Source organism: Lycorma delicatula, chromosome 10 (genome assembly GCF_047948215.1).
Source record: "Lycorma delicatula isolate Av1 chromosome 10, ASM4794821v1, whole genome shotgun sequence".
Taxonomy (NCBI): Eukaryota; Metazoa; Arthropoda; class Insecta; order Hemiptera; family Fulgoridae; genus Lycorma; species Lycorma delicatula.
Genome location: NC_134464.1, coordinates 105,967,669 through 105,981,192, shown reverse-complemented (window position 1 = coordinate 105,981,192; position 13,524 = coordinate 105,967,669). Strand labels below are relative to the sequence as shown.

Genomic DNA, 13,524 nt, shown 5'->3' with positions numbered 1-13,524 from the left:
AGAGAGATAGAGAGATAGAGAGAGAGATAGAGAGATAGAGAGAGAGATAGAGAGATAGAGAGAGAGATAGAGAGATAGAGAGATAGAGAGAGAGATAGAGAGATAGAGAGATAGAGAGATAGAGAGATAGAGAGATAGAGAGATAGAGAGAGAGATAGAGAGATAGAGAGAGAGATAGAGAGATAGAGAGATAGAGAGATAGAGAGATAGAGAGATAGAGATAGAGAGATAGAGAGATAGAGAGATAGAGAGATAGAGAGAGAGATAGAGAGATAGAGAGAGAGATAGAGAGATAGAGAGATAGAGAGATAGAGAGATAGAGAGATAGAGAGATAGAGATAGAGAGATAGAGAGATAGAGAGATAGAGAGATAGAGATAGAGAGATAGAGAGATAGAGAGATAGAGAGATAGAGAGAGATAGAGAGATAGAGAGAGATAGAGAGATAGAGATAGAGAGATAGAGAGAGATAGAGAGATAGAGATAGATAGAGAGATAGAGAGATAGAGATAGAGAGAGATAGAGAGAGAGAGAGAGAGAGATAGAGAGAGATAGAGAGAGATAGAGAGAGATAGAGAGAGATAGAGAGAGAGAGAGAGAGAGAGAGTGAGTGAGTGAGTGAGTGAGTGAGTGAGTGAGTGAGTGAGTGAGTGAGTGAGTGAGTGAGTGAGTGAGTGAGTGAGTGAGTGAGTGAGTGAGTGAGTGAGTGAGTGAGTGAGTGAGTGAGTGAGTGAGTGAGTGAGTGAGTGAGTGAGTGAGTGAGTGAGTGAGTGAGTGAGTGAGTGAGTGAGTGAGTGAGTGAGTGAGTGAGTGAGTGAGTGAGTGAGTGAGTGAGTGAGTGAGTGAGTGAGTGAGTGAGTGAGTGAGTGAGTGAGTGAGTGAGTGAGTGAGTGAGTGAGTGAGTGAGTGAGTGAGTGAGTGAGTGAGTGAGTGAGTGAGTGAGTGAGTGAGTGAGTGAGTGAGTGAGTGAGTGAGTGAGTGAGTGAGTGAGTGAGTGAGTGAGTGAGTGAGTGAGTGAGTGAGTGAGTGAGTGAGTGAGTGAGTGAGTGAGTGAGTGAGTGAGTGAGTGAGTGAGTGAGTGAGTGAGTGAGTGAGTGAGTGAGTGAGTGAGTGAGTGAGTGAGTGAGTGAGTGAGTGAGTGAGTGAGTGAGTGAGTGAGTGAGTGAGTGAGTGAGTGAGTGAGTGAGTGAGTGAGTGAGTGAGTGAGTGAGTGAGTGAGTGAGTGAGTGAGTGAGTGAGTGAGTGAGTGAGTGAGTGAGTGAGTGAGTGAGTGAGTGAGTGAGTGAGTGAGTGAGTGAGTGAGTGAGTGAGTGAGTGAGTGAGTGAGTGAGTGAGTGAGTGAGTGAGTGAGTGAGTGAGTGAGTGAGTGAGTGAGTGAGTGAGTGAGTGAGTGAGTGAGTGAGTGAGTGAGTGAGTGAGTGAGTGAGTGAGTGAGTGAGTGAGTGAGTGAGTGAGTGAGTGAGTGAGTGAGTGAGTGAGTGAGTGAGTGAGTGAGTGAGTGAGTGAGTGAGTGAGTGAGTGAGTGAGTGAGAGAGTGAGAGAGAGAGAGAGTGAGAGAGAGAGTGTGAGAGAGAGTGAGAGAGAGTGAGAGAGAGAGAGTGAGAGAGAGTGAGAGTGAGAGTGGGTGTGAGAGTGAGAGAGAGAGATTGCTGTATTAATTACAGTTACAGTATAACACATTCTGGAACAGTTCAGATTCACTTTTAACTACTTTTAATTCTGCTTCAATAAAAACAGTTGAGCCTGTTATTTTTGTCCAGTTTTTTAAAAATAATTTTACCATTTACGTAAAAGGATTAAAATGTTGAAAATTAGCTACTTTTTAACATCTTAAAATAGATATTGCAAAAGAGAGCGCAATCCTAAACTACATCTATCCATGTTTAACTAAAAATAAATATACAGAGCGATTAACTTACGACAGCCACCTTTGGGATTTCAGAAACTAAGTTTTATGAGAAATTCTAAATGGGGGACCTTCTAGATTTTTGTCTATATTAAAAATACAGTATTACCATTTCATTGTCCCGTCTAGATAGCGCTATAGTAGAGCTGTAGCTCTAAAAGATAAAGTATTGTAATCTGTGCAAATTGGGCATACGTGGTTTTCACTGGATCTTGAAGTTTTGACACCTAAGCAACCCAAAAACTTGGATGCAAATTTTCCGGAATTTATTGTTCATATGTTATGTGCGTGTTCGGTGTTGGCTATAATAAATCACCTTATATCTCCATTACTACTGGACCGATTTTGACCAAACTCTGTCAGATTGCATGTATATATGGAGCATTGATACCATTAAATTTTAGTCAAGGGGTAAGGCTGCAGAACAAGGGCACCCTCAGTATCTCAAGATTTCACCGAATTAAGGGCACATTTTTTAATAATAAAAAATAACAATATCTGCCAAAAAAAGTTCTGAAAAATCGCATCCCCACTCCCAAAAATGCTGTAAACTTTCAAGCTTTGTTGTGATCACTATGGTGGTTGTTTTTCATCTATGGTTTCCATCTGCTTTCTTCTATTATCATCTAATTACACATATGAATTAATCTTTGCTAAATTGGGAGCCCCAAATCCCACCAAGCGGCCGGACCTGACCAAATGTCATCCATTTTTTAACACTTTTCTTCTTTCCCTTCTTTATTGTAATCAAGACTGCTTTAAAAAGGGATTTTTATAAAAATGAAATTTGACTCCCACTTTGGTGTACGTGCAAAAAGTAACAAACATGGTAGTGTGAGATATTAATTTATAAATTTTCAAGGGCGCTGAAAATGATTTTAATATTTTAAATTGTTGAAGTAAAAGCTGTTTTTTAGTGATACCAGATTTGAAATTTGCAATTTTTCCTCAAACCAATATTACTATATAACTTGAAAATATAACCTGGGGTTTTTTCAATTCGTCATTATATATATTTATATCTTCATTATGGAGATAAATCCCGACAATTGTAAACTAAGAAAAACAAATACAATTTTAATGCTAAATAATTATCAACTGTTTTTAGCATGGTTGAAAAATTTCTCGAACAGTACATAATGTTAGTTAATGAGTTGGCTTTATTCATTAGTTGTTTGAATTGTTGTCAAGAAGTTAATAATACATAATTTATTGGTATCAAATACTTTATACAATTAATGGTCAAAAAAAAAATCCATTAATTGTCAGGGAAAGTCACAATCAAGTGAGATTTTCCATGAACTACTCGTGTGCCATCATGAACAATAAATTTTTAACTGTGGATTTCTACGAGGGAAATCTTACAGGAGCATGATACATTCAATTGATGGAAGATGTTCTACTGTCATTAAAGACTTGCCTTTAGATTTGCTAATACAAATGTATTTTCATCTAGAATGAGCTCCAGCACACGGCTAAGATGAGGTAAAAGAATTTTTAAAAACTCATTTCCAAAAAAGTTGGATTGCTAACCAAGTAGCTATTACATGGCCAGCGAGAAGTCCACACCTTTTCCCAATAAATTACTTTCTTTAGGGCTACATGAAAGACTGGCTGTGCACAGCATAGTATTCTTCAGTGTAAGAAATAATGGCTAAGGTAATCAAAATTTTGTAATACATCAATCAGAACATATTTTCAAAAATTGTTAGTGATATTTTAGGAGAGTGACCTGCCTGCATATTTACTAATAGTGGCCCTTTGAAAATCTGTTATAATTGACATTCCAGTTCTGTTGGAATATTTCCTACCTAATAAATAAAACTAAAAACAACGATTAATGATCTTATATTTTTTCCTTTATTTTATTTTCCACTTTACTTAATTTCGAACTTTGAAAATATTATTTGACAAAAAAGAACATTAGGTTTCAATTTAAAACAATACAGATGGCCATATTGGATTTTAGAGTTGTCAACCAGTAGCTCATAACAGCTATGTTTAGAAAAAAATACCCAAGAATAAAAATGTTTTTAAATAATATTTTCTACCCAAAAATACTGTAAAAATATGAGACTTCCATTTGAAACAATGAAGTTGATCGATGGAAAAAGGCAAGATTTCAAAATACGTATACTGGTTTTTTAATATAGGGAAAATCTAGGAAACGTTTCCTATTTAAAGTTCCTCATAAAACTTATAGTTTCTGAGATTCAAATGGTGGTAATCTTGAGCTGATCACTCTGTATAACTGCCATTAAAAATTAAATTCCCACTAGATAATTAGAAAGACACAGAAAGGAACTGTTGTACAGGACCTATGATAAATAAGGGATTAAAATATCACACCGCAATAAAGAGGGAAAATTTTTTAAATTTTTATTATGTTTCATATTTTTTGCATAATGATGCAGTTTTAAAAATTCTTTAAAAATCCCTTACACCTTCTTAATGTTTTATTGTTGATATTGATCTAAAGTTTTATAGTCCCACAATTGCACATGTTTCAGATATCTAATATAAATACATATGTTACAAATTACATACGTTTCAAATACCTAAAAACGATAAACCTAATAGTACAATAATTCTTAGAATAAATTTTTGTCTGGAAAATACTTTATTGATGATTATGCATGCTCTTGAGATGTAAATATAATTTGAAATTTCCGGAGTGCCCAGCACAAAGTCTAGTGTATGTTTCCAAAAATGCTTCTATGAGACTACTAATGTTCTGGAAAAGATCTGCCATTACATTTATTAGAGATGTGGGCTACTACATAGAAATTACGAAATGGACAACAAGTGAATGTATTTATTGAGTACCTTATTAAATCTTATTCCTGTAGAAATATGATCCAGTTGAGCTGTCAATTTTGTATTTTACTGCTTTTAGGAGCACAATCCTGTAACTAGTTGAAGTACAGGGAAAATTAGTTTTTTATTAATAACAGGACATTATGGTACTAGCTACATTGTTAGAATGTACGGCAATGGTAATGTTTAATCATAATTGTGAATTAAGGAATGGTTCTGCTCATTGTGTCATTAGGTCAGTTACAACAGAATTGGCTGACAGTGAGCTAATATAAGTGTGATGATAAAATTTGAGAAATGGTTTAGGTATTTACAACACAACCAGCCAATCTAAAAAAGGAATCATATCCCCTAAATATTAAATATGTTAAATTTTAAAATAATAAGCACAGATTATTAGTATATTAAGATGATTGGCACATGATTGATTAAGGTTTCCGTAACTTTAGTTTTTAACTAAATTAACTGTTTTTTAATTTCTATGTTACAACTGGTCAATACTAATCTAATATATCTAATAGTTCTTAGGATTACACTATAGCTCAATCTTTAAGCAACCTAGAAGAACCAATAACTAATAACCACCAGTGTTTGCTAGGCTTTGTATAGATGACGTTACATTTAGAAGTCAAATCACATTTTTGCTAATGTAAAGTCTGTTATGATTCTTCAATCTACCTTTTTCTCATTCTTATGCACAACATCTTTAGATGTCTTTATAACCTCATCTTTAATAATTTTAAGAATGTAAAAAAAAATTTACAAGATAGAAGTAGGATTGTAAAAAAATAAAGTAAGATATATTTTGCTTATTAAATTTTATTTATTAATAAAAATTTGCATTTTGGCTTGACTCAAATTGATTCAAATTTTGAAAGTATTAAATTTCTCGATTCGAGAAGATAAAATTAGTAAGAATAACATCCAAAATAAAATAATTTGGATATTAAAATAATATGTATGTATTTTGTTTTATGTATGTTGTGTGAAATGGTGATTTGTTTTTTTTTTGTTGTAAAATTTATGCCTTGGTTACAATTGGAGCTACAGATGGGCTAGCAACATAACTGGAGTAACCTGGGTATGCAGTGTAACTAGCTGGTAAGTATTTTCCATCATCACTGTGATATGCAGCAGCGGCTTTGTATCCTGGGTAGGCACCTTTGTATGCTGAGTATACTCCTGAGTGGTATGCTGAGGAAGCGTATGGGTAAGCTCCAGCGGCTGCTGAGTATGGGTAGGCTCCTGAGCTGTATGCTGAGGAAGCGTATGGGTATGCTCCAGCGGCAGTTGAGTATGGGTATGCTCCAGCGGCTGCTGAGTACGGGTAGGCTCCTGAGCTGTATGATGAGGAAGCATATGGGTATGCTCCAGCAGCTGTTGAGTATGGGTATGCTCCAGCGGCAGTTGAGTATGGGTATGCTCCAGCGGCAGTTGAGTATGGGTATGCTCCAGCGGCGGTTGAGTATGGGTATGCTCCAGCGGCAGTTGAGTATGGATAAGCAGCAGAGTATGGTGTGGCAACTGAGGCTGCTTTGTAACCGGCATATGGGTAAGCTCCAGAAACAGAGTATGGTGTGGCAACTGAGGCTGCTTTGTAACCGGCATATGGATAAGCTCCAGCAGCAGAGTATGGTGTGACAGCTGAGGCTGCTTTGTAACCGGCATATGGATAAGCTCCAGCGGCAGAGTATGGTGTGACAGCTGAGGCTGCTTTGTAACCGGCGTAACTAGAAGGATAAGCACTGGCTCCAGCAACATATGAACTGTATGGAGCAGAATAAGGATAGGCACCAGCGGCAGATGAGTGTGAGTGTAATGCACTAGAGACGTATGGGTAAGCACCTGCAGCATAAGAATGAAGTCCTCCATGGTAGGCGGCACCTTTGTATGCAGCAGCAGAATATGGAGTAGCAGCAATTGCAGAGTATGGTGCAACTCCAGCAGCTGAGCTATATGGGTAAGCTCCATGAGCTAAGGAGTTGTAGGCACTTGGAGCATAGGCACCATGAGCTGGAGCATAGGCACCATGAGCTGCACCATAAGCACCATAAGCTCCACCATAGGTACCATAGGCACCATAGGCAGCTGGAGTGTAGGTTCCTAAAATCAGAAATACAACATGAAAATTACACATTGTCAACATTCTAAAAATACACATCATTATCATCATCAGTTAAACCAAAAACTTTCCTAGATAACAAACAAGAGCTTTTTTGTACATCCAATCACCAATCTCTCTTCTTTTTTTAAAAATATTTTTTGATTGTTTTGTTATTAAAAAATATTCAATTTTAAATGGGTAATGAATAATTTATGGGAATTTTATAAATTTCCACTCAAAATTAGGCATACCTTGTAGATAAAAGACAACAATAGAAAAGCTGAAATGTTAAATATTTATATAACATTTATATTACATTTATTTTATTAATATAATGTTTTTTTATTGACATTAAGAGAATCTGTGAAGTTAGATATAATAATAAAAAATAGATTGAAAAAGGACAGCTGGAACAAAAAGAAGAAAAGGAAGACCTGAGTTGAGCTTGCATCAAAATATTTCAACTTAATCCAAAAGACATATTTTAAAAATGTACCTCAGTAATAAGTAATCTAAACTGATTTAGATTTTGGTTGATAGAACATTTTTTTTTAAACCTGGTGTTCTATAATTACTAAACAATTAATGTAAAATATTAACAAAATTATTTAAATTGTTAGTGACTACTTATGTAACAGCTACATGTTTTAAAAAATTTCAATTTGAAAAATGAGAAATTTTACATAGAGTAGAGAGCAGTTAAACCATTGAAGTCTTATTATTTAAAATATATTGTTGTAAATATAACAATGAAATGTTAATTAAGAATTGCAGTAAAGTAACTTGAATTTAATCAGTTATAAAGTTATATTTTAAATAGTAATTTATAATTTATATTCTTCAAAAAAACTATACTAAATAAAATATGTAAACCAATAATAATTTTGTGCTATAAAAATATGGAATAAATATATAAATGATAATTATTATAAACTTTTAGTATTATAAATTAAGAAATTGCAATGTTAATTTTAAACTTCCTCCGGAAAGTAAAAGATATGCATGGAAGAAGATATTCCAGAGAATATGACCATGACCTGACTGTGCTGCCATTTTATCAATATTTCAATCTAACATAATCATTAATATGTATTCTTTTCATTAACTAAAATTTAATTCTTATTTTCTTTATAATTTGAAGATAATTGATAGGGTATCCTCTAACAATGAGTCGTAAAATAAAATAAATGACCCTGCTGTTAATATTATTCTTTAAATAAAGCTTTTGTTAAGATCTTACATAAACATTTTTCTATGTGATTAATGAAGGTCTTTTTATTTACAGAAAACTCATCCAAATTTTAAAAAAAAAAACTCTTTTGTACCATATTAATTATGATAAGTTCTTATTACTTCTGGAAAAATCCATTGTCAAGTAGCATTTAGTTAAAACTACAAAATGAAATTTAATAAAATTTCAAAGCTCTAAATATAGTTAAAGTATAAATTCTTGTAAAACAGACATCTAAAAACATTTTAAATGAATTTGAATAATTATAGAAGAGTCAAATTTAATAATACAAAAAAAAATGAAGAAGAAGAATTATATAAAAAACTCGGTTCGGCGATTCAAAATTAAACTTTAAAATGCAACATGTGCAAGTCAAAGAAAAGGATCTGGGATTTTAATTATTTAAATTAAATATGAAATAAAAAAGAATGGAATAAGATTTAACTATGAGTATTTAAGTGAAAGATATTAAAAAAATACAAATTACAACTATAAATCCATATGGCAGTGTGAACAACAGTATTTAAAAAGTTCTAGGATTTATTAATCCCTGTCAGAAATTTTTCTTATACTACATAATTTCTTTACAATATTATTTACATAGCTAAAAATAATAGTTTATTACAAAAATAGTATTTAAAAAATAAAGCAATTTATTAAAAGATATATTAAAACTTGTTGCTTAAAATTGGTTAGGCAAATTGGTAAAACACATTTTCAAAGTTATCGTGAAGAGATAACTGATATTGTGTTGATTCAAATGCAAGAATAGATACATGAATCCTTTGTATGGATTTGAGTGCTAACTAACTTACGGATTGTTGATTTCAATAGCGGCACAAGAACCAAACTTCTATTGTTAGTTTTTTAATATTTAGCGACATAAAAACATAATAAATCTTTATTAATAATGTCCATAGTGTATTGAATTTTTGTTACAATAAATATTCATATAAATAAATAATTTATAATTATATTAAAAATAACATTAGTAATGGAAATTAGAAAAAAACTGTTTTTTTTTAAAGTATTAAAAATTATACTATACATACATATATGCTCAAAAACAGAATGAATCCTTTTGATTAATTTTTTAAAATAAAAATACCTTTCAATTGCATATTGTTATGAATATATTATATTAATTAATTAAAATATCCTAATAAACATATAAAACTGACCAGTAACAACATCCTTCTTCTCTCTCTCAGGTTCAGCTGCCTTTTCACAAAGGCTTAGACCTACAAGTCCTAAGAAAACCTAAAAAAAATATTAAAAAATAATTATACAATTAAATGAAAATATTTCATTTATAGTAACAATAGTTTTTATGTATTTAAAAGAATATTATATTTACAAGTTAAAAAGAAACTATTTCAGTTATAATATGCAATAGTTATTACATAAATCGATATTATTTTATAATTTACTCTTTATTTTTTAATATTACTATGGATTTAAGTGAAACATCAATAATTTAGTAATTAACTATTTATACAGTCTCAAGGTAATAGTCAGTCATGTATTAAGATAGTTAAATTAGATTAGATAAGGTTAGCTTATGCAGTGATATTACTGGAATAGAATGTTTGAAAATAAGTAACTGAATGAAATTTTTATGAAGATAGTTTTTGAGATAATAATGATAACTCAAATTCTATTAAACTTGTGAACATAAAAGTTCCACAATATAACACATTTTTCAACTTTATGTTTTATTCTTTTATTGAAAGTTGTTAATACTATTTTAAAATTCTATAGTGGTGTTGAAATACAAAGAAAAAAGTTGTTAAAAATTTACATAAGTTGTAATCTATTTTCATAGTATGTTTATATTTGACCATAAAAAAAGAAACAAAAATGAGCTAAAAGAAAAATCTGGATTAACAGCGTATTATTCTTTTAACTGAGATTAGAAATCAGTTTAAAAAAGTAATGAACAATAAAAACAACTTACTAGGAAATAAAATCAGTTCAAAATTAAAAATGGAATTAAAAAAAGCAATGAAACATCACAGTAATGCAAAATTAAAGCAGCATATAAAAATATTCAAAAGATTAAAAGCCTATAAAATTGTTGTAATTGATTGGTATAGAAAAGCAGATAAAGATAATTGAGGAGATCTTTTTTTCTTTCATGCAGAAAAGAAGTCTGCTAGTATTAAATATTTACTACAAATCTGTCTACACTTACTACTATTGTTGAGACTAACGGAAAATGGTCACTAGAAAATAAAATGTATATATATATATATATATATACACACAATTATTAAACAAAGATTATTTTTCAACTGTAACTAAGACTCATGGTTTCATAAATTATGTAGTATCAATATTCAGTACAATGAATAAAAGAAATGTTAAATAAAATTCCGTGTCTTACCAGCTAGGATTAAAAATAAGGTGATCATATGAAAAAATAATAGGACTATATAGATGGTCACAATCAATTCTGCTATTATTTAAGAATTGGGGAAAAAACAGTTTTAAAAGAATGTAGAATGTAGAAAGACAGTAAACTGAGGGTAGTAGAAAAGACAGAAAGATATGACTTATTTATAAAATGTTATAGCTGTTCTGTAATTCTGAAGGATTCTAGTTCAAGTACAATTAACTGTATTCTGTTATGTTCTATCTTCATATTTTTAACTAATAATGATAAATTACAAAAAAAGGAATTATGCATTAATAGCACTGAAGTATTATGTAATACTAGACTGGTGTTCAATTACATTTCAACCTGAACATATTTTTCAAGTATCAGTATACAATATAGCTTTCATTAGGTGCAAACTTTTACTTTTGTTAAAGAATTATACTTTTCTAATGTTTTCTTGAGTATCATAATACTTAAGTTATTACTTTCTCCCCCCCCCCCCCGCTATATACACGCTATACACACAAATATATATATATATAGAACTAATTATTATTATTATTAAATATATATATGATACTTCTATTAGTATTTTAAAACACCCAAACTACTTATTGAAGTTCAATTAATGACTGTTTCGGATCCAGTTGATTGGAGACTGATTCGATTGTAATTTCAAATAAATTAAAAAAAACTTTAAATAGGCTTTATTTGAAACTTTATTTAAATCCTAAAAACTATTTAGGCTTTATTTTATTCATTAATAATTACGAAAAATACAAATTATTTTTATACAATTTACATTAGCAATTAATTGAAGTTCACAGAATAATTAAAATTAATTAAAAAAGAAGTTGTTAACTTTTTTCTAAACATTTTTGTAAATAAAACTCTAATTTACCTTTTAGTTGTATTAAGTTAATTTTTTTACTTTTTTTTAATGTAATTTTTAGAAATTAATTTAAGTCAAAAAAAAAATAAATAAAATCCTTTAAAAAAATTATAGTTAAAAAGAACATAACCTAAACCCATGGAAAAATAAAAGTACTTACCAAAACTTTAAAAGCTGCCATGATTATTTTGTTAATTTTTTTTAATAAAGTAAGTGATGATGGTACGATGTCTTGCTCAAAGAAGGGCTGCAACTGACGCCATCCAATGATTTTAAGTACCTTTATATACTATTTAGAACTCCCGCCAATTTACCCCACCATCGCAAAATATCATACCATAGCTTCTACACCTTCACCGATACAAACAAAATGTCAATCCAGATCCACGTACGCACACATACACACATGTTCACATAAACGTACATTTTAAAAGAGCTACGGGCTGTTTTAATACTTCAAGCTAAGAAGATGATCTAACTGTATAACCTTGCTCTCTGAAATACCAATAGCCTCCGGTGATTTCAGGACACATCTCGGCTTGTTCCTCCCTCCCTTTCTGTCTGTAATGCATCCCTGCTGTTACATTTAAATAAAAAATTACTTTAATGTACCATTTGTATGTTTAGCAACACTCTCAATTTTTTTTGGTATTTAAATCTGATTCTGTATTTTATGAAATCGTTCCAACTGCGTATTCATATTAGCGTAATGAAATACTTCATTTAGACATATATAAGTGTTTTTTTTTGTGGTAATCTTCCCTTAAAAAAATAATATATTATTTAAAAGGTTTAAATGAAATACCTTTCATAATTCATACGTTTTATACGTGATAAAAATATTTAAAAAGGTAGTCATTATTAGTTTGTTAATAAATTTAATTACGGTTCCATTTATGTAATTTTTTTAAATTATGTTTCTTTCTACTAAGAAAGAATCATATTAAGAGTAGACGGTTAATAAATTTCTCTTTTATTATCCAAAGTAAATTTACAAAAAAAAAACAATTTTTTATTACTATAATCTTATGCTCTTCTAATAAGTGATATTTTTGTTATCAATAATTAAAACATTTTTATAAATTAATTTCATTAAAAAAAAATCCTTACCGAGTTATAATTTTTGACAAAAAAAATTAATCGTATATGACTTCTATGGTAGACACTATCTATAAGAGAATTAATTAATCAATTTTTACATTTCGTTTCTTATCTGATTTTATTCCAGAAGGATGTTATACTTGTATGTTTAGGAGATGTTATTATAACATTTACATCTCTATAATTTCAGAACAGCTAAACTGTTTTTCATTAAATATTTAACAAAAAATTCGTTAAAAATCAATGAAATAACTTAATATATTACTACTTAGATAAAATAAAATAACGAACGTTAGAAGCCACAATTTTTTCAATCCTATGAACGAAGTTGTTAGCAATATATTTTATAACAGGTATAACAAATATAATTACTTGACAAATGAATTTCAGATACTCCATGGTGAAGTGGTACCGTCTCAAGATTTTATACGAAAGGTTCCCCGGGTTCAAATTACGATCAAACATGGCGCATTTATAATCTGATACAAGATTTTTCTTGCATAAACAAACCTTTTGTGGAAACTCTTAAGAAATTTTTAGGCAAAACAAGAAGAAGAAAAAGACTAAATATTATAAATAAAATTTTTATAATATATCGTTCGATCACAGAATGTATACTTAAATATTTTAAGTTTTTATAATTAGATATTCAAAATCGATTTTTTTATTAATAAATGATACATAGATTTTTCCTGTTATACAATACGAATTGAAAAAAAGAATGTCTTTATTAAATTTAAATGTAATTTATTTCGTATGAAGCTCATATAAAAATCTACGTTTAAAGAAATATTAATGTCATCGTACAAAATCATATGGTTTTACCATTTTTTATTTTATTTTAAATAATAAAAATAATATATTTCATTTTTTGTGGATATTTTAAATCTACAATAAATTTTACGTATTTTATAATTACGTAAATTTTTCGTAACTGATTTTTTATTAACTTTTTATTTTAAAGTTTTAATTGTTACATTAAAAGCAAAAAGAGAAGAAATTTCATGTAAAAAACGGTAGTATCAATAATATAGAATTTTAAATCTAGCGAATTCTCCGCTCAAAGGGAAAAATTTACTATGAGAGAAAGAAAA

At 30.1% G+C, this 13,524-nt stretch overlaps 1 protein-coding gene across 1 annotated transcript; it reads right to left on the bottom strand.

The window, feature by feature from the left end:
- Positions 1-5,532: 5,532 nt before the first annotated feature.
- On the bottom strand, positions 5,533-11,604 carry LOC142331439 (uncharacterized). The gene is made up of 3 exons (XM_075377349.1): positions 11,490-11,604; positions 9,239-9,317; positions 5,533-6,825 (listed from the first exon to the last, which is right to left on the bottom strand). The coding sequence occupies exons 1-3, from the start codon at positions 11,508-11,510 to the stop codon at positions 5,744-5,746; spliced, it is 1,182 nt and encodes a 393-aa protein (XP_075233464.1). The 5' UTR covers positions 11,511-11,604; the 3' UTR covers positions 5,533-5,743.
- Between the last annotated feature and the right edge of the window lie 1,920 nt (positions 11,605-13,524).

What these genes read in the sequence shown, in the direction of transcription:
- LOC142331439 (XM_075377349.1), bottom strand. Translation starts at nt 11,510, where the DNA reads ATGGCAGCTTTTAAAGTTTTG. An exon ending in TGGCAGCTTTTAAAGTTTTG is followed by an intron (nt 9,318 to 11,489) that starts GTAAGTACTTTT and finishes TATTTTTTTTAG; the next exon opens with GTTTTCTTAGGACTTGTAGG. An exon ending in GAAGAAGGATGTTGTTACTG is followed by an intron (nt 6,826 to 9,238) that starts GTCAGTTTTATA and finishes TTCTGATTTTAG; the next exon opens with GAACCTACACTCCAGCTGCC.